The 21,741-nt window shown below is 40.2% G+C and overlaps 1 protein-coding gene across 4 annotated transcripts in view; it reads right to left on the bottom strand.

Moving 5' to 3' along the window:
- Nucleotides 1-2,014: 2,014 nt before the first annotated feature.
- TDRD15 (tudor domain containing 15) overlaps nucleotides 2,015-21,741 on the bottom strand; it is a 395,033-nt gene continuing 375,306 nt past the window's right edge. For all 4 annotated transcript variants that reach the window (XM_053666891.1, XM_053666892.1, XM_053666895.1 and 1 more), the window contains one exon: nucleotides 2,015-2,519. In XM_053666891.1, coding sequence (XP_053522866.1) covers nucleotides 2,349-2,519 — 171 coding nt within the window. In that variant the 3' untranslated portion in view covers nucleotides 2,015-2,348. The remainder of the gene's footprint in view (nucleotides 2,520-21,741) is intronic.

The following is a 21,741-nucleotide window of genomic DNA, read 5'->3' as shown; positions in this document are numbered from 1 at the left end:
CCCTAATTTGGACCTTGGGAGAATAAGAACTAGATCTTCCTATGCAGGCCCTGTGGATAATGATATTACCATCATGACTTCTTTATGGAAAGAAAAAATTAGTTTTGTAGGAGGCAGCTGCTTTCTCAATCTTTTCCTGCTCATTCCAGGACCCTGGGTCCCTACTATAGGAATGTGCATGAAAACCAAAGACATAAGCCATGTGCATTACCAATAAAACCCATGTTACTGGGATACCCAGACCTGGAGCTAAAAGAAACTCAGTTCATTTGCTCACCAGCCATCAGGAGCCATCCTCCAGCCTTCATGACTGCGGAAGTACCAGTAACGCGGCACAGCAAGTCGAATGACTAGCACCTGTCTGTGTGCAGCTCAGCCTGGAGTCCCCCAAGCAGCAAGCGTATACTCCCCCCATCAAAGCTACCAGTATGCTTAGGAAAAATGCTGCATCTACATAACACAATTGGCAAGACCCCTGAGGTCCTGCTCACTGACTTTCTCTCTTTCTCTCAGGGGTATGTAGAAACAAGAGCACAGAGTTTCCTACAAAGAAATAAAGGTGTCATTTTTTGAATATTGTTTTAATGTATCATGATGCAGTAGCAAACACGCTGGTCTGGATGTCAGGAGACTAGAGGTGAGCACAACAGCCTCCCCTACTAATTCGCTGTGTGACTTCTGGCACCTTCCTTTAACTTGGGGATATATAAGTCATCTCCTGAGTGAGATGCAGATAAATAATGCTAATGCTTCACAGCCCCGTGATTCTCTGATCAACTGAGGCTGCACTGACTTCCAGCAAAGCAGAAAGTAGGGAGACACATTAGCGGAAAATCTGCAGTCTCCAAAACTCTATCTAAGGTATTTCACAGTTGGAGGTTAGTGGTGAAGTTAACTCTATGACACATCTGTGCCTTTTAACAACTGAAGACAATTAGTGGTAAAAAAAGAAATCTGTGAAGTTACTAAAAGAAAAAAGAACAGGAAGACTAGCCATATACTCACATACTTTAAAAGTTCCCACATTTGCCCTGGCTGGCATAGCTCAGTGGATTGAGTGCCGGCCTGAGAAACAAAGGGTCACTAGTTGGATTCGCAGTCAGGGCACATGCCTGGGCTGCAGGCCAGGTCCCCAGTAGGGGGCATGTGAGAGGCAACCACACATTGATGTTTCTCTCCCTCTTTCTCCCTCCCTTCCCCTTTCTCTAAAAATAAATAAATAAAAATCTAAAAAAAATAGTTCAAATTTCTTTTAAAAAATTATTACTCTTGTTCTGAGAAATGTATCAAAATAATTTTTCCATTGGTCTCTGTCATGAAAGAATACTCAATTATGAAAAAATCTTCAGGAAGTTTTTTGACAAGCTGGAGTACTAGAAAAATGAACTCGTGCCATATTTAACTTCATGGCCATTGCTGAAACTTCTCTAATCAAAATCCCTCCCACCTCCCCTAGAAATGCTCACATATCTGGGGCTCCTTTCATTGACTAGCTTGTGCTGATGAATTCCGATATTACATTTACTAAAACTTTCCATTGTTAGTCAAGTACTAAACTCCAGAAAGCATATTAAGCTGCATAACAGAGATTGCGCCCAGATTTATTAACGCAGTACATTGGACCTTGGATTATCAAGTGTCTGCAGAAAAGGGAAGTCTGCAAATGGCAGCCTTCAAGGGCATCTGAGGAGGTATTAGATATCACCATTCTCTTTCCTGAATCGTCACCCAGTGCATTTTGTACATTATCATCAATTGTATATCATGCATTACTTTAGAACAGAAGATTTGAATCTTTACAGTTACGTATCATCAACACCTCAACTTAGATCAGGGCGATCCAGAGCCACGTGGCTCTGCAACAGTGAGTGATTATGAAGCAGATTCATACTTTAAATTTTATTCTTTGTTCTCAACACCTCACCGGGAAAAGAGGAAATTTTCATTTTCAAGCAAAGAGTATGTAGTTGCGGAATGATGGATGGAATGCTGCCATCTCTTGGTAATCTAGCACAGAGGAAAACAGTTTTTGAAAAAGTAATTTTGCATTTTTATTGGCTGAAGGCAATGCAGTTAAGAAGCATAATTTTACTCTTCTGGTGTCAGAACAATCTATAATTGCTGTTATTATTTTTAGCATTTAATGCTTACGGTGCATATTGAAGCTATTCCCTGACAATAATATCATATTAAAAAGAATCCATCACATGGTTTCCCCGGCCTAGTTTTCGCAAAGCGAGGTCTAAATTAGGTTGGCCTAGCATCCCCTCTCACACGGCGGCTTCTCGGGATCTGCGCTCAGTAAAGTTCACGCACTATGCATGATCCCTCAGAGGTCTCTGCATCACCTACATTTGCTCTCTTCCAACGTGCACCCCAGTCAGAGAGACGAGACAATGCTGGCTCCTCGAGTTGGTTTTTGGTAGAATAAAAAAGCTGGGATTCAGAAACGTGTGATTCTGCCACATATTGGTCCTACAACTTTGGCCAAGGAAGTCACATTTCCTCAGTGTTCTCATCTGCAAAATGTAGAGAGCAAGCTCAGTTCTACTGCCTCACCATGTTACTAAAAGAACCGAATCAAACTGCAGATGTGAACGTGTTTTACAAGGGACAAAGTACTATATGTAGGTCACTAATGACTGAAGAGCGAATGGCTTGTTCTTATTCTTCATGGAGGGTGTTATTAATAACTCTAAACTTGTATTTGGCTTTCTTCAAAGTTGATTACTACTTTTCTCAGAGTTGAGCATCTGATGATAGCAATGAAACAATATCAACAAGCTGGCATTATAATTCAGAAGCTGTCCTGTCAGACAAAGTTGTCAAAGCCCCATGTCAATTCACGCTCCACAGTATAATTCTGGTCACCCAAAGGCACAGCAGAGTCAGGGTAGCCTGGAAAGTTGGAGAAATCATCCTGCCTCGTTGTGGTGGTAGCGATCCTGTCCTTGTGTTGTAGCCACCATGTGCCTTTCCTAGAAGCTGTCACTCATGAGGGCCACTTAATCATAGTCTGTTTTTTCCCAAAGACCGGGACCTCCTGGGTTTGCTAATATGTGTCTCTGCAGAGCTTAACATTGGTGCTGGGGCTGTGTGTTAACAATATCTTTGCTAAATTGAAGTGAATTAAATATTATCAACCATGTATCACTTTCTGGGTGCCAGGGAGTCAAGAGGAGTGAGTTGAAATCAATTCTGAGTGTAATCTTGATATTAAAAGAAATGTACCCATCTGGGGGGAAAGCGAAATTTGAAGAAGAGAAAATAAATCGAGAGCGTCACAAAGTCGTATGTTGTTTATATCTTCCTAAAGTCTGAAGCATTTTGATGAGATGTAGGAAGTGATGTTTATTTGAGAGCAATAGGTGAGTGGAGGGGACGGGGAAGATTTGGGTTCATAAAAGCCAATACAGTAAGAGGTTGCCTGTGGCGCAGTTCCCGAGGCCTTGAACAGCACCAGGAAGAGAGAAACGCTCACAATGACACGTCTAATACATCCACTCTGGTCTGTACATTTATACCTCTGGAGTATCACATTAAGTCATAAGCTCTTTATTTAGAGGATAATGGCGAATTTTCCAGAGAATGGCAACCAACATAAAAACGATTCTGGGGAAATGACAAGTTGAAACAAAGAAAGAAATCGAGCAGCAGAAAGAAAACAGAATGTCCAAGAGCTCTGTCAACTGTCTTCAGATATCAGAAAACTCTCCGGTGAAAGGTGTTGAGTGTTGACACCTAAGTCCGGAAGGTAAGAATTAATGTCATTGGCAACAGTGACAAGGAGGAATCTTCTCAATCTAAAACTAAATCAAACAGCAACCGAAACTCTCTAATGAGACTCTCAAGTGGCGCAATGAACCGTCCAAGGTGGAGACAAGCTTCCCGCTCCTGATGTGTTTTAGGACAGGACAGAGGAGGAGGGGCCACCAGCAAGGCGTTGACATAATTCCTTTGTAGGATAAAGGGTCTCCATAAGCGAAACAATAAATTCTCCCCATTTTAAAATAAATATGCACTATAGATATATTTTATTCAAATGCATATATATTTATTATTACCATGTGACAGATTTACTATTAGAACTAGGGCTTGGAAGAAAAATGGGGAAAGCAGAATCCTCAGCAGTGAACAAATAAAGCACATTTGCAGGTTTTGACAGAACCCCCCGTATGAGTCATTGCTACCTGCTGCCGCAGGGGCTGCATTTATGTACTAGCTCTACTGTGTAACGTTTAGGTAGGCACCCTCTGTAATCTATAGGTGGGGAGGTCGTCTTGCATATAATCACTAAATGCAGTCCTTCATCAAGGTGAGTTTGTCTTATATTTAGATAAAATGATTATAAGTGTTTGCTTTTGAGATTGTAACATCCTCTGTACCAGCTCTCCTGCCTAGTACATAATTAACCTGTCAACCCACCCTGCAGTAATAAGTGTGATAGACAGGAAGCGTATTAGGAAGGAACTTTTGTGTGATGTGCTTTCAAGCTCTCCTTTATCCTTTAACTATCTTTCCTTTTAATTAGCACTTGGGTAACAGCATACCTTAATGAATTACCATATTACTGTTATCAATAAAAATTATTTTGGGTTTAAAGTAGTCATTAAGATGAAATGTGTAAGACCTACTCTGGATAGTTTATAGAGAGATAGTTGGAAATTAACTCTCTATTTTGTATATTAATTTTAAATGATTCAGATGATTTTCAGATTTATAAATACATATTTGCTAAACATAAAGATGTGGATGAGTTGGAAATAGAGGAAAGGGAATAAATGTGTACATCTGGAGATAACACAGCCCTGATATATTAAAGAAGGCATGTGTGTTTAAAAAAAAAAAAGGCAGATGAAGCAAACACATTTATCTCTGCCAACTCTCTAGAAATCTTACTAAAACAATAGCAAGAGGACTATTTACATCCCAAAAGGAACAGGAGAGAAGATGCTAATAACCAAATAGTGTAGTCAGGAAAGCAGAATAATGAGTGAATCGTACTTTTCAGATATGGGCGTATTGAACACTTTCCTAGTGGTAGAGAAAACATAGGGGTAACCTAATTTTCCCCCCAAAACATTCTCCTGTAAGATTAGGAATGCCAATATCAGCCCTCTAGAACAGTGCAGATGAGGTGGGGCTAAGAAAAAGATTCAGTAGAAAATGGTATAGGGAGTCTGATTGGAGATTCTCTTTTCTTCTTGGATCAACCGAGCAATGTTCTTCCCACACCTGCTGGTAGATGGGAGGTGGAGGAGCAATCACTGGTCAGGGGAAAAGGCTTGACATAGTTGAGAGCAGAGATATGATATGATGCCCTTCTCCCGCAGGCCTCATAGAGTGTTGGGGTCCAGAATTGCACAATCCAGGCAGAAAATTTGCAGTCCAAGAGAAAAAAAACTGTGAAGTTCCCAGTGAAAAGCCTAACCACTTTCACTTAAAATAAACCTACATACATACCTGATTAGCATCTCATCAGGCTTTTTATGTCATTTTCTCAAATGAGCAGGTAGTGAAAAATTAATCACAAGAAATCCAAGGACAACTCCACACAAAAGGCAAAGAACAAAACAAGCAGAATATCTTCAAGAAAACAAGCAATCATCTAGAAGAGGGAAACTTAAAAAAATGTTCTATTCGTATCTTTACTGAGATAAAAGAAAATATTGCATTCCAAACAGTAATAAAGTGTCACACAACAAGTATAATCATAAGTAAGACAAGAAACATGGAGAAATGAATGAAAGAAGGCAAAATTGAACTTGAATACACGGATGGTTGTGAATATTCTCAAGTATCTTCCAGAAAGGAGAGGAGGGCATAGAGTCAAAAAACAGAAAAGAAGAAAAAATCAACAAAAAATTAATATTATTGTTAGCAAGAATTTTCATAAATGTATAATGTAAATAGAGAAGAAAACAATTCAAAAAAGCTTTCCAGATATGATTCTGTAAGTTTCTGTCCAGAAAGAACAGTGTCATCAAATTCCCTGTAAAATGAATAAAATATACTATAAGGCACAGCATCATAAAGTTTTAGTACACCAGAACAATAATAAAAATCTAAAAATTGAAGAGATAAAATGTTTTTAAAAAACAAGCTACTTTAAAGGAGAGAATGAGAAAGGCTTCATTCAGACTTCTCAAAAATGGCCCTTGAATTTAGATGATAAGTCTTTAAAACTTCCAGGAAGAATTATATCCAATTGAATTCTTTCTCAGCCAAACTCTTTCTTAAGCATGAGTACAAATAAAACCATTATACACCATTTTCAGGTGTATAATGTCATAGAAGATTTGCCTTCCATGTATCTTTTCTCTTGAAAGTGCCCAAAGTGGTGTTAACACCAAAGTAAGTAATTAAACCAGGAAGTTAATAGACTTGAGATCTAGGAATCAAGGCCAATAAAGGAAATCTCTAACTTGATAATGAAAGGAGATACCAGAAAAAAAAGTTGCATAACCTTCCTTAGAGGCAAGCCAGTTCGGATTAGAGCAGGTCAGAAGGACCAAAAAGCAAAGAGATTCTTCAAGAAGATGAAAGTGATCAAATATATAATGAATGTCAACATATTAAGGACATATTTGGGTATTATAGATAAGCATTTAAGGAGGAACTAGTGATAACATGATGGAACACTAAACATAAAAAAGAAAAGACTATTCTTAATTCCTGGGAAACCAAAAGTTTTGCAAAAAAGCAAAGTACTCCTAATATATAGTACCTGGTTCATGGTGAATAACATCGACACAGTCAAAATGATAGACTGTCTTAATTCTGATCTGACTAAAATCATGTTGTCATTATGGTAGTAACATTGGGAGATGGGAAGTGAACATGTGGAAGCTGAGCAGAAAAAAAAATTGCACTTTCTCTCCCACAGTAGGAAGTCAACGAATAATGCTTTCAATGAAAAAGAGAGAGAGAAGTCTGTATGTGAGTGCAATATTAACAAACACGAAGGTAGATACCAGAGGGAAGTAAAAATATTTGAAAGTTGCCATTTTCTGGAGCAGCAATTGAAGGAGCGATAAAAAAATAATCATAGTTTTCACAATTAGTCCTATAGCATTTGCATCTTTAAACTATGTGGTAAGTGAAAGAAAATGAAAAGTATTTCGTGCCTATAAAGTTCAGAGACAGAACGAAACATCTTTTTTGGAAGCCTGCAGCTAGTTTCAGGAACAGAAGGACCTCCCTGGAAGATGCCAATGAAGATAACATTTTCTGTTGATCTATTTTGAGGGCACAGAACCTCCAGGGGAGACCAAAAGTAGCCAAGAGACATAGCAGAATTAAGAAGGAATGTCTGAACACAAGTCTTCATTTTTGCAGAATAAGAAATGGTCTCATTTTTTACTCCCCATGAGAAGAAGGCATAGAAACACTTCTGCTTTCTTCCATCGCCTCTGATAAAATTAAAAGAAGGCACTTCGTGTATGAGGCTCAATTATTTCTAAGGATTCTTCTTCCCTCTGTATGAGCTGCTCTCAGCACAAACGTGTCCCCTGGTGGTCCTGGGTACACCTTCCAGGCAGTGTCTGGCTCTGGCTTTCCACTGGGAAGTATACAGTTTGCGGGACATGTACAGCCCCAGAGAGGAGGTGTATTTTCCAGGGTGATTGTGGAATGAAATGAATAAACACTCTCCAACTCACCTTTGTCAACAGTAGCTGACATTTTAGTTCCAGGTATACAATTCTTACAACTTATTTCTCAACTGGCTTCAAACTCAAGACAAAACAAAAAGGGTGTTTCTATTGGATCCACCTCAAAACCCAGTGGCCTGTATTGCCTTCCTGAGTCCTTGGAGCTCATTCACAAGGGATAACACTCATTACAATGACTGTGGGGGTGCTGTGATGTGCTGGCCAGTGTTCCTTTCAGAGGGAAGAGTTCAGTTCCTAGCTACTGGGAACAAAGAGCCTCCATCAATTGCCTGGCTGGCACAGTTGTCTTACTCAGAAACCCCCTTGCCCAAGGCAAACCGTATCCATTGGCTGGTCACATAGGCCCAGCCCCTCCTCCTAGCTCCATACAATTCTAAAGCATCCTCTCAGCATCAGAGTGTTTGTGAGGAAAAAAAAAAGAAATCTGGATTAAAATATCCCAACATAACAGCTCCCTCTGGCAAGTCCTGTTTTCAACAAAAGTGTATTCCAACAATACCCCATAATAAACTTCCTGAAAATTTCTCTTCATTTTAGAATCAGATTCCCAGGAAACCGAGCTTTCAAGAGTGAACAATATGTAATTCTGTAGCTAAATCTCGCAGACTCTTCAGGATTACGACAGTGAACACTTGGTGTTTCCTGTGTGTCAGTGACCTTACATGCATCCTTCATGTGTGTGCGTGATAACATTACAGAGTATGCTTTTCATCCCCTCTTGTTCCTGATGAGCTCACCATGGTACTGACTGCAGCCCTGGCCAAAGGAAACCAAGCATAGGGTACTGTAGATAAAAGCAAATCTAGAGGTAATCTTCTCTCCTGAGAAACGTAACTTTGCTCGACATGCCATCTGGGTACCCTCTGTTCTAAAAGTAATGCCATATCTCACCAAAAGGCAAAAGGGCATAAGATTTGTGGGAGCTCTTTTGCTTCTTAGAAACCTGTTTAACTAATTTCAACCACTTTGTGTGGATGGGGTGGCTGGAAATGTGACCTGTGGACAAGTGAAGCATCTCTTTATGACTTATCCAGAGTGAGAAATGGGACAAAACTCGGTGCATTCATTCCCAGATCAGAGGTTAATTACCTTCCTTGTGATATGAGTTAACTAAAAGCAAATAAGCAGCTGGGTACAAATAATTTAACAAATATTTCCTGGATTATTATTATTCTGAAGACATTATGTAAATATCTATCACTATGTATACATATAAGTGTCACCTTTGAATACAAAGATGATATGAGCATTTGACTGTGCCATTTTGAGTCCTGCTAGAAAATACCAGGAGCGTTACTTAGCCAGTCATTCATATTCTCACCACATTCCCCTTATAACCAATAGTACAGCTCTGGGCAGTGGTGTGTGCTATCCTTATAACTCGTAATAGCTATGGAAAATTAGATGTTCTATCCAAGGAAAACAAACTGAGCTTGTACATAAACAAAATCATAATTTTGACTCTATTCCTATCATGCATTCTCTGTGTGCCTTGCCATAATCAGAGATATCACAAAAACCAAGGAAGAATACTGTTCTTTAGATTTAAAGGGACACATATATTCAATCAATCAAAAAGTACTGATTAAACTCTCATCGTATACAAGGTACTAACTATATAAGGACTAGTATGGAAGGAAGTAGAAACATGTGTAATAAGAATTCAAACACAGAAATAACTAAAATTAGAAAAATGAGAATTGAGATACTTTTTTCAAGTTTTCTGCAACATCTGTAGAAGGTTGCAGTCATCCGGGGACAGGATGCCCTTGCCATCTGCACTTCAAGAGCCTTGGCAAGGAAGCAACGCCACAGTCCTGTAGGGCCCTTGCCATGAGTCTGCAGGTACAAGGGACGAGGTACCCTGCCTGATCTTCTCTGAAAATGGAGCTCATGTGACTTTGGTTTTATATACATAGGTCACTGACCCCTGACTTAATTGTCTTTAAAATTTCCAATGGCATATGTAAAAAGTTTTTTAAAAAACTCCTTCTTACCCCCCAAACCACAGATTCCCAAACACAAAATTAAGCCCTGATCGGTAACCTGCTGATAAAATTATTCACACAAAATAAATGTGGTCTAATCACACAAAAGAAATGTGGTCTATTTTCCTTAGATTTGTTGTATCTGAACTGGTCCTGTGATTGCCTTTGACCCCTAAGAAGCAGTGGAAGTTACACTGTAATTTCAGTGGCCAGGCCTTAAAGAGATCATCAACTTCCACTTTCTCATAGTGGGAATATTCCATTCCTGGATCTCAGCCACCGTGCTGTATGGACACGTTTTCTCTGCACACAGAGAATCGAGGGGCTCTGACTGAGCTCTGTGGGATGGCCAGCACCCACAGCCGCTGTGGGAATCAACCATCCTGGACATTACAGTCTGGCTGTGCCTTCAAAAGAGTGTAGCCCCGCCCAGTACCTCACAGAACAGAACTGCCTATCTGAGACCCATCAGACACAGAATTATGAGAGATTATAAATGGTCATTGTTTGGGGCTGTTAAGTTTTGGGATTGGTTAGTTCAATTGCAAAGAATACCTGAAACACTTCTCATTTCTATGCACATTTAGCCTCCCTTACTATTTTCAGTATTTTGGAAATACATTCCCAAGTACACGATACATAATAAAGGCTCAATGAATATTAGCTGAGTGTGTGTGTGTGTGTGTGTGTGTACAATCCACTTCTCTGTATACCACGAGAAAGTTGCTTTAGAAAAGCAGCTGGTAACAGTATGTCCTTAGTGTTTTTAGGTACTGAGGGCACATCCCATTCTTTCATGGCCATCACAATACCCATTTAGAACTGTGGAAGGTCAATGTTGCTGCACACGCTTCTTGCTGCTGCTGCTGCTGCTGCTGCTGCTGCTCACATCCCTCAGCAGTGTCCCGTCAGCCCTTTCTAGGCTGAGTTCCCTGTGGGTTTCCCATTGTCAGGACCATGCAAGAACAATGACTTTCCTGAAACTAGGCTGTCTCTGTGACCTGAACTCCAGAATTCAAATAGGAAAGGCTCTGATATTGTCATAACACACAGAGAACATTTCAGAGGCTTGTTTAAAGCACAGATCTTTCCAACATTCACAGATTAGGATCCTTTCATTCATGAAATTTTTTTCTTTCCTGTTTTAATAGGTCCTGCGTCTTTTCTACACATGTTAAAACCACAGGCATCTTTGTTTATCACCCCAGAAATCCTGAAGATCCTAACCAGGGGGTCTTTAATGAACAGTTTAAACAATATACTTCATATTTGGACAGTTCTTCACAATTTTGAATGTACTTTAAAAATACTATCTCCTTTGTTTCTGTCTCTTTATGAATAGACTTGCTTTGGGGCTTTTAAGGCTCGCCTTCTAAGGAGGGTAATTGTGTAAGGGCTATTGATCTAGCAGCTGCTCATCTGCTCCCCTCAGATGTTTCTCCAGTCCATTGTCTTTGTTCCCAGGCATTTGTTAAGGCAGGAAATATACAGATGTATTTTATTCTGGGGCTTGTAGTAGCTAATCACTTTCCAACAAGCATTTTGAAAGAGCAGTGGCACCACTGATGTTTTACAATTATGTAAATCCCTGAGCAGAGAAGCACTACTGTCACCCTCTCCCACTGTGAAAGCAGGGGTGGAGGGGAGTGGCTGTCAAGGAGGCCCAGGTGAGGGACCTGATTAGACAGCACTAACCAACTCCACAGCCTCTCGTCCCGTACATGATCCTGGGAGTGAACACTCCACCTGTGGTGCCTCTGCCATGCTTGAGAAGTACGACCATCATTATGGAATTAAATCACCGGAAATTCAGGGGCCTCCGCTGATTGTACTGTATAATGTGATTGCACTCACTCCTTACCCCCAGCATTACTCTCCTAGAAGCCCTTCGCAGAGAATTTCTGTCTAGTCACACATCATTTTTTTCAAACCATAAAATACTGCTTTCCACCTCACCATCAAGAAGGTGATCGTAGTGAGCAGGGGAAAGAGAAGAAATGAATAAATAAATCATAGAGCAAAACCCTGGAGAGAAACTTCATGACATCATAGGGTATCTTCTCTCAGACAGAGAGCCTGGACTTTACGTCCAGCTCTGACACGTGGTAAACTGTTTCGACCACCTGACTTCCCAATCGATGTATTTATAAACAGGAAAAGTGATGGTATTTGATACGTACAGCTGTTATGAGATAACATGGATGAGGTAGTGACTTACCCATCTTACAGACCCTAAATACTGCTTAAGTAACTGGCATGTGTCAGTGCTGTGCCGGCCACTGACAAGGAAGTCGGGAAACTGTTTGAACATGCAGGGGCATATAGCCAGCTTTGGAAAGTATGAAACGCATACTGAAAACATTCAGTAGTATGAGAAATAAACAAGAGCCCAAGGGAACTGAACACTGAATGGGAATGTATGAGATCAGAGACGACTTCTTGGAGGTGGCAGACTTTGAAGAACGGGCAGACCTTTACTAAGTAGTAAAGGGCAAGAGAAAAGAAATCCATGACGTGAGTTGGCTGAGCTTGGCTATAGATAAAAGGTCACATTTTGAACAATGATCTGGATGTGTTTGTGTTTGGGAGAAAATGTATTGAGCAGCCTCTTTGAGTCTGCCCACCCGTAACATACATCTCTTGTGTTTCTATGGACCATTGTACTCTCTTCCACTTCAATGCCCAAACCAGTATAAATAACAGGTCGATGACAGAAAGAAACAAGTAGTTTTAAACAAATGGAATACAATGAAGGGGACCTAGGGAAGCAGGCAATGGGGCAGTCACAAACAAGTATGGAGCTGCCTAACAGTTAATCCCCTGAATGTGGGCATTTCCGTCATCAGGTGAGGGGCGTGGACATGAGGGAGAAGAACTCTTTTGTGGGTGTCTGGGCATAAGTGTGAGAACTGTATTTCCTTACACTGGTGACATGCCTTTGGTCTTGTTAACTCCTGTTCCCTTCATCACCCTAATGAACCTGGTGATTGTTTCCCATTGAATTCTGCGTGGAGAAAATGAGACTAAAACAGACAATTAGATGACATCGCAAGTTTCACAAATATGATACTAACAAGGATTGTTATATTAGAAATAAGCTCTCATTGTGTTTAAAGGCCAAGCCAAGTGGGGAACAGAATGAGTGTTATCTTTCCATCCCAAGAAGACTCCGATGACTAATATCCCTAATAACCTTGCGTAGACATATGCCAAGTTCACCTAAAGCACAGAGAATAGTTAGCAACCAGAAGCAAGGCAACCTCTGCCAAAGCCTTAAGCACACAAGGCAACAATAGAAAATAAAATATGTTTAAGACCGAGGAGAAAAAAACTTTTGATGATGGAAGAATTGATTTAAATTTATTTTTAAGTCATTTCGGCAGGATGGTCTTTATGAAGACACTCTGGAGAAAAGTGGATGGGGTGCTGAGGCAAAGCAAGTGATCCTTACAGCCAACAGACTCCAGACACATTTTCCTCAACACTATTTTGGACTTTATTCTCCCCATAAGCTTTCAAATTTCAATCACTACCCCTACTGGGTCTGGGGAGAAATTGATAAAGAAAATAATATAGCAGACAATCACAAGTGAATTGAATTTGAGCACAATTGAGATGAACTGCAGTGTTTAAAAATAGAATTATTTCAGAAATGGGCTTAAAGGGAGAGCGTTTTTCTCTTATGTGTTGCTTAAATGTTTGAGACCAGAAAGAAGGGAAGAAATTAGAAGGGGCAGGCAGATGGGAGTGAGGGAAGGTTGCACACTGACTAGGCTAAATGTTGATTTAATTTCTTTCACCTTTTTATTTTCAAAGGGGACTCTTCTTAAAACTACCTAAGCAGCACTGGAGAGGGAAATTGCTAAAATAAAATGATGTTGCCTACAATCACAAGTGAATTGAATTTTTTCACATGGGCTGTGGTGCATAAAAGCCTTTTCTTTTATATACGTATAATTACTGAGGTTTTGAAGAGGGGAAAAACAGCATCACAAACTCATAGACTCTTCGAACTGAAAGGGAACTTAGAAATTATCTTACCCAATTCCCAAATGGGGCTGTACCATCAGCATCATCAAAAGAACTTAGAGATTTTATTACCTGACCCTATTCAAGGTCTCCTGAGTCACATTCCCTGGAGCTGAGGCTCCAAAATGGGAAGTGAAAAGCTCTTAAAACAACAACAACAACAATGTTAAAGAAGCCAGACTGATGTCTGGAAGCTACTGATCAAGTGCACCTCCCCGGGTTCAGAGCGAGGAATCTAAATCTCAGAGCAGGAAATCTGTGCTGATATTAATTAAGTGGCAAAGACGAGAAGTGAAGTCAGCACTCCTGGGCCCTGGTGCTTTGCACTTTTCTCTACTCCAAAAAGGGAAGGATGAAAGAATGGAAAAGTCTCTGCAGGGAAGAAATCTCCCCAGGAAAGTGCGGATGTCCCCAGCCGACATGATACAGATTCCCGCATAGAAGGTCGACGGGACCAGGGGCGCCTTGCTCATTTCAGGGCTGAAAGCCAAGGAAATCGGGCCCTGATTCAGTCAGAAGTTACAATGCTGAGCCTCCGGCTTTGGTCTCTTGAAGTATAGGCTCATTGGACAATAATCTCTCCTTTAATTACCGGACAATATACGTAATTAACAGGCTAAGTCCTGAAATGAGCTTGAGCCAGATGCTCTGAAGATACAGGTGCAAGGCCTCACCCACAAGGCTTATGCTAGGCTTGCGTCAGGAAAAAGCTAATGCTGTAAAATATCTGGAGAACACGCCAAATCAACGTTTCCCGTGAGCAGATCTTTCTAATTTAGGAAGCTGCTCATGCCAATAGGAGATTCTCAGAATTTGGAGTGACCTTAAAATTCATTCAGTCCAAACTTTCACCAAGGCAAGGATCTAGTCCATAACACCCATGACAGGTGGTGAGCTGCACTCTGTGAGGACATGTCCCATGAAGTGACATTTGCTCTTTTTTTTTTACAGCAAACTATTTTGTTGTTTCATCTTTTATTGCAGGAAAAAAATTTCACCTATTAGTAACAATATTGTCTTCTCTGACATTTCCAAACATTGATGCTCCTTCTGGAGGGCTTTGTTTTCTTTTTGTTGTTTTTGTTTTGTCTTTAACAAAGCTGGTTCTTGTTCTAAATTGCAGCTCCTAAGATATTTGCATAAAGCTACCAAGTGGCCCCCTGTGTGCCCGTCCTCAAACAGAAGCACTTCCTCAGACCTACACCGTGTCTGCGGGTGTACTAGCCGGCTGTTTATATCCCTAATATATTATTGCTTGTGTCACAGTTGAGTGTACAGAAACACAGCAGGCTGGGATCGCCTTGAGAACGGATGCTGGAAAGTGATGTATTTATTCATCCCTGTCTTCCCGTTTTCCAGTGGGAGGTGTCACCCAAATCAAGTATGCAAATGAGTTTGGTAATTGAATCACACCTCATTCTATTCTCAAGTTACCTCTTCTTTGAAATAAATCCCCTAAATTCCTTGAATCTCGAGGTTTCCTGAGATAAGCACTGTTCGTTCATCATTACACCATAATACTAATCGCAGAGTACTCAATTAATACTATTCAATTGATCTGGCAACATGTTCCAGGTCCTTCATAAATCTTAGTGTCTTCTCTGGACACAATACATTTTAGAGGCTCTTTTCAAAAGTCAATAGCCATATAGGTGATACCGGTACAATTTTATTAATCAATGTTACCCCAGTGAGTTCAATAAAAATAAAAGATTAAAAAATCAAAACGAAAATCAATACTATCCCAAATGGGGTCTCAATCCAAAGTGAATTATTGCTTCCTTTGAAGTAGACTTTATGGAGCTCAGATTTACATTTGTTTTTTTTTTTCAAATAACCATCATATGTCTTTGCTTCAGGCTGACCTTAAAGGTATTGGAATCACAAAGTCCTTTCTCATAAATATTAGCAGTTATATTTCTCCGATTTAAGCAAGAGCTACAAATTTTAACTAAAATGTTAGGCATATCTTAAGGTACATATAAAGTCTCACATGGCTTTATTAACACCCCAACACTTAATAGAGCATAATGGTTAAACCACTAAGATTTAAATCCTGGGTCTGCCATTTACTACTTCGTGACCTTGAGCAATTGACACTTGTCTGACCATCAGTTTCCTCATCTGTTAATTTGGCATAGTGACAGTACCTACCTTCAAGCTTATTTTTAATTTTAGAAAAGTATGTATTTGACAAGGACATTTGAAAAGATTTTATTTTTTTAAATCTTATAACTTAATAACAAAAATCAACTCAGTAAAATAAGCCAAACTTTTGTGCAGACACTTGATAGGGGGGCTAAATGCACCAGGTAAAAAGAAGAGAATTTTCGTGATGTGATGGGGGGGTGTAGAGGGAGGGCCAGCATCCTACAGTCCTGTGATGTGGTCCCAGCTTTCAGAGAGCCTGTGCCTCTGGACTGTGACCTTCCTGAGTGTTTCTGTTTTGCTGTCCCACCTTGGGTGCCCAGGATGGCTAGACCGACTGGGAGTTGGCGGTTCCCTCCCCCGGGTCAGCCAGGCCCTGGTTAAATAGTTTCTCCTAAGGGAAGACCTTGTGAAGAAGAACAGAATTCCCTGGCATGTTTCAGAATTGAGGACATTTTCTTCAATATGCATTGTGAGAACCAGGTAGAGCTTCTGGAGAAACAAACTCACAAAAGCGTGAGTGCGCCTATGACTGGACCCATCTGGTTTGAACTGAGCCTCCAGCATGGTATCAATTACAGACCAGATCTCCTATCCCAGCACTGGATGCCACGGAGGTCTCAACTCATGGATTTCTTCTGCTCTGGGAACTTGGGATTCCTTGTATTTGCCTGATGGTCTCTCCAATTTGGGGAACAGGATGATCTCACTTCTCTGAAGGATGTAAGAAGAGTTGTGGAACTTTCAGTTTGTTCTGATTTGCACTTGCTATTAGGATAAAGTGGTGGCTTCCAAGTTTCTTACATGCTGGACAGAAAACTGGAAGTTCCTTCGTAACTTTTTTTTGTGCATAGTACGTAGCATTTTTTTGAGACAGTGTATGTACAACACTGTCTTCTGTGCCTAGTAGATAGTAGTTGTTAAATAAATGTTTATGATCTGAACCCTGTTTGTCAATCAGCTGATTACAATGACCCTTCCAACTTTGGGCCAAGCAAAAATGTAATTTCTGTGCCTCCAATGCCTTCAGACATCACATTGATTGAAAAGACACAGAGTCAGAGCTCTGATCCAAGTTATCATAGACATATTAATTCATACATCTTTTGATACGTTTGCTTAATTGCTTATAGAAATGAACCTACAGCGTAAATCATAAAGCTTCCTTCTTTCCTTCTCTACAAATGTAATCTTGGTGTGTCAACTAACGTGCTTGGATGACATTGTGAGGGACACCGGTTTGTCCTACATGGACATATAGCCTCTACTTTGTGTTGGTGCAGGAAGGCAAAACCAACTATCATGCACTCAGTAGAGGAAATACTTACATACGCAAATCAAAGGGGCCACCTGCTTGCCACTGCTACTCTTCTGCATGGGGCCAAGGCTCTTGGCAGGACGCTGCCCACCACAACAAGCTTCCCTTTTCAGGAATAGGCTTATATGCTAGAAGCAGAGCCACCAGACTTTACCCAAATTCTGGAATATCTTGTATTGGTCCCTAAATAATCTGAGCATGAGTCCTGGTTCTCTCAGAATACGATGAGCAACGTGAGGGCAAGCACTGTGTATCCCATCAACAACCCTTCCCTCCACCCCCTCTAAGAGACAATCCCCGGGACCTTGGAAGATCTAAGCAGAAATTGGCTCCTGGAGCCTACTTATGTAGGGCTCTCCTCCCACCCTCGTTTTCAGGTCCCTGGACCCAGAATGTGAGTCAGAAGACAACAAGATAGAATCCTTACACCTTTCTGCAAGTGAAAATCTGAGATGCTGTTAATTGTTTCATGGTCACTTTCTAAAACTTCCTGCCAGATTACACATTACTGAAAACATGATACAATAAACACACGCACACTTCTATGCCATGAATGATATCCTCATCTGGAAACAAACAGCAGAAGCTCACAGCTTCTAGACCTTGCCCTAGAATTCTCTTTTCTTTCTCTTTCAACATTATTCTTAAACACATATTTATTTGTAATTCAAAAACAAGATAACTTTTGACTTCACCAACTAGAAAATGAAGACTTGTGTGTTGCTCTCTACTGTGTTTATTTCCAGGTCAAGATCCATCCTGTTCTTTGTCATCCACATCTTGGTCATCTTGGTCCCTCTTTTTCTTTCTAGTAGGCATCTCTTTGTAAAATTTGACCATTAGGTTCTCTTTTTAGGTACATTTATCACAATTATTTAGGATAGCCAAGAATTCTCTTTTTAAAGATTTGCACATCCCTGTATCTCCTGCCCACATCTCTTATGATATACATTCTGGAAAAAGGAGGTAGAAAATGTGCACTGAATACTTCTGCTGTACCTAGCTATGTGTACAGCTGTTGGTCAACTTTAGGAAGTTACAAAAAAGAAAAAAAGACAGCCCTGTCTTCAATGAGTTCACTGTCAACATGAGGGATGGGCCACCACCCACAGGTCAGCACATTATTCCACATGGGCTCTGAGAATCGAAGGCTGGACTGTATATTATGGACCCTCAGTGCTGGAGGCCTTTGGAGGAGAAACAGCACAGTGACGGAGAAGTGACTGGGAAAACTTCTAGAAGAGGGGGCCCTGCAGCTCACTGGGAAAAGGGTGTATAGGTAAAGTGACATTTCTGATTTTGTTTAACCATTCAAGTGCACTGGAACCTATATAGCTTATAGCTTCTGTTTATTTAGAAAAAGATAAATTAATCCAAAACCAAAAATTGAACATGGGCCTCCAGGACTGTGCCTGTAGAGAGTTGACTCCTCTTTCCCCGGAGTCCTGCAGAGTGAGCAACCTGGCAGGAGACAACAGGGAAATAGGGCCAGTGCTCATTAATTTTTGTGCCAGTTTTAGAACAAGTTCATTTCCTAAAGTCCAGGTAAGACTCTGCATACTGAGAAAGGCTATTTAGATTCCGAATTACATATATTTTTGGTTATGTTGAAGTTTACTTATAATTTTAAAATCCATTTATACCACAACAAAAAAGAAAAATTCAAATTATTTAGGCAAAGGGACAAAGTTACTCCTCAGGTAATGAAGGCTGAGAATCCTGCCTATCAAATAAGAGAAAGAAAGAAGCACCTACACACTTAATAGAACTGGTTGGCTTTTAACACTTAATGAAGCTCCTGGAAATTTTCTCAAAATGCTCTCTCCTAAATATGGTATAGGATAAGAGTGGTCTTAATTCAAACAGTTGACTAGCAATGCAGCAGTGACTATGGCCAGAAAAAGAGCTGGGTCAGAAAAATCTACAGCCATTCAGTCAAAAACATTTTATGAAAGCATGATGTGTCATGTACTATGATGAACATTAAGTTTTCATAGAGACGAGATTCCGAAGCAAGGCAGAAGCTGGTAGGAACAGTTAAATTTAGATTTTGAGAGCTCTGTGTTCAGGGGTCCGTCCTAAGCAAGCAGAGAAATTCACAATGAGAGAAGATGAGTCAACAAGTACAGGAAATGTTAAAATATCTACACGGTGGTCATTTTTAATTTACTTCGGTGGTCAAAGGGGGAAGAAAGCAAAAGACTGTGACTTCAAACCATTGCTTCGCTGAAGTTATTTCAAGACTTCTAACTTAGAACATGTTTAATAATTTCCTGAGTTATGTACGCTACATGGCAATGACCTTTTTTTGTCATTTCTCTGTGATGCTTCAATGTTTTTACCAAAAACTAATTATTTTGTTTAACAAATAAATAGACAGATATCTATATACAGGGTCTGGCACAAATAACACCTCTTTTATTACCTATAGATCTTTTATTAGAAAATGATGAGCATTTAATTCTGTAACATAGCAAATTCACACTCAAGCACACCATATGACATTTTAGGTGAAATGTTCAAATTGCTATTTATCTCATGCAAGACATTCAAGGACCCTACCGACCACACTCAATGGTATTACTTATGCCAGACCCTATATGTATGTATGTGTGTATATATATATGTATATTCACACATATATACCTATGTTTGTGTGTGTTATATCATGTGTGTTGCATGTATACATACACATGTATATTATATAATACATATCCATGAATGTGAGTTTATGCAGCTATGTATTTATATAGACATATATATGGGTTAACAAAAAATATATTGGTTTGTTTTTAAATGCCATTGTGTAGAATAACAAAAGTTATTTAAGTGGATGAAAACAGGGCCAGACAATTATTGAAAAGTAAAATCAATTTCATTGTTCTCCTTTTCAGTAATAATCATCTATAATTATAGAAATATATAAAATTATTTATTAGACTAGAATGTACAATTGCCTACAGCTTAGGAAATAAAAGACCTATCATATAGTAATTTCCCTCTCAAGACTGACACGGAGGGTCACGCATTCCAGAAGAGGAAAGGACAGCTAGACAAAGGGATGCCACTCCATGTGGAAATGTGTTTCCGAGGCATGAACGTGTGGAGGGGCAGTGGGGCAAGGTCACAAGCACAGGGCTTAAAATCCAAATGAGAATGCCTGCTTGTTGTGCCTCTGGTTCTTAATCATGGCTCGGCTCAGCCAAGAAAAGGGCAGGGAAGGTGTCTGAACTCACCTCCAAGAAACTGAGCCCAGATCTGTGCTCTCCCTTAAGATGGTCCCAGTGTGCAGCAATATCCTGGTGTTGGGTGTTGGCTGGGCACTCACATTCCAGATGAGCCAGCACCGTGTCAGCATCCAGAGCCTTTCTCAGCTGCCTTATAGTGAAGGCTGTGCCCCCACTGCCTGCCTGGCATTGTGGTACAGGTGACAAATGTCCATGAGGCCTACCTGAGAAAGCAGGGGTGTCCATGAGCTCCTGTGTTAGGAAAACTCAATGCATGACCTCAGTCTCACACACTGCCCAAGGGGAGTTGCTGCAAGCTCACAAGCCCCTTCCTTCTTTAATAAGCACAAAGAAATCCAAAAACAATGGAATTAAGTCTTGTTAACCTCCCTCAGGATGGCACGCAAGTAGTGATCGTTAATGAAAAAGGCAAAGACATCTAATTCCATTATCTAATTTTCTAGTTGGAGACAATAAATATTTCCCTCACATTATTTGGATAACGAATATTCTAATGTCATATTACTTCCACATCCCCCAAATGAGTGTCAGGTAGACAAAGAGAATACAAAACCAGGACACAAACTGGAGAAATTCTTAGATGGAAAATTTGTTGAGAAATGGTGTTGGATAGTACATTCATAAGCTACAGTTAGGAGTGAACAACCCTAAGGGGACATCCTGGTCCAGTGTTTGTTTTCTCCCCCACTCCCTTCCTGCTAATGGTGGTCTCCACACTGCCCTGGTGCACAGAACAAACAGCTGGGCCTAATGAAGAGTCTTTTCTTCCTACTGAAAAAGAGACCGAAAATTTTCTGATAGACTCCTGAAAATCTTGACTCTCTTGAGACCATCCAAAGCTACAGAGGTCAAATGCACATTTTGACCTGGAGAATAATCAAAAGGACTTACATTTGGACTCTGATCCTATAAAGACAAAGGCAGCAAAGACAGAGAGGTGGACAGTGAGATGAGATGGCAGGAGATGGCGTGTGTGAGTGAGAAGGTGTGATCCTAGTTAAACTCTTATGGGACCATTTCTACATGATCCCAAGATACACATTATTGAAATGTGCCCTGTTTATAAATATGCATCGTTATACTACCTGACCCACCCTTTTGGCTCTTATTAACATGCACATCATCTAAGCAACCTCTAGTAGGAACTAAAGCCAATCAGTTCCCTTAGTTTCCTTTTAAAAATCTATGCTTCAGCTGTGATAAAAAAATAAATAGTAGAGGGAGAGAGAGCTCTTTCTTAAACTTAACAGTACAGAGAGGAAGGAACAGATAGCAAAATACTATAGAGGTAGAAACTGCAAGCAATTTCAAATTTGCTTCCTTGATAAGTGAGAGTG

This window comes from Artibeus jamaicensis, unplaced genomic scaffold (assembly GCF_021234435.1).
Source record: "Artibeus jamaicensis isolate MK-2021 breed Jamaican fruit bat unplaced genomic scaffold, CSHL_Jam_final contig_465, whole genome shotgun sequence".
Taxonomy (NCBI): Eukaryota; Metazoa; Chordata; class Mammalia; order Chiroptera; family Phyllostomidae; genus Artibeus; species Artibeus jamaicensis.
This window is presented reverse-complemented; position numbering and strand designations above follow the sequence as displayed.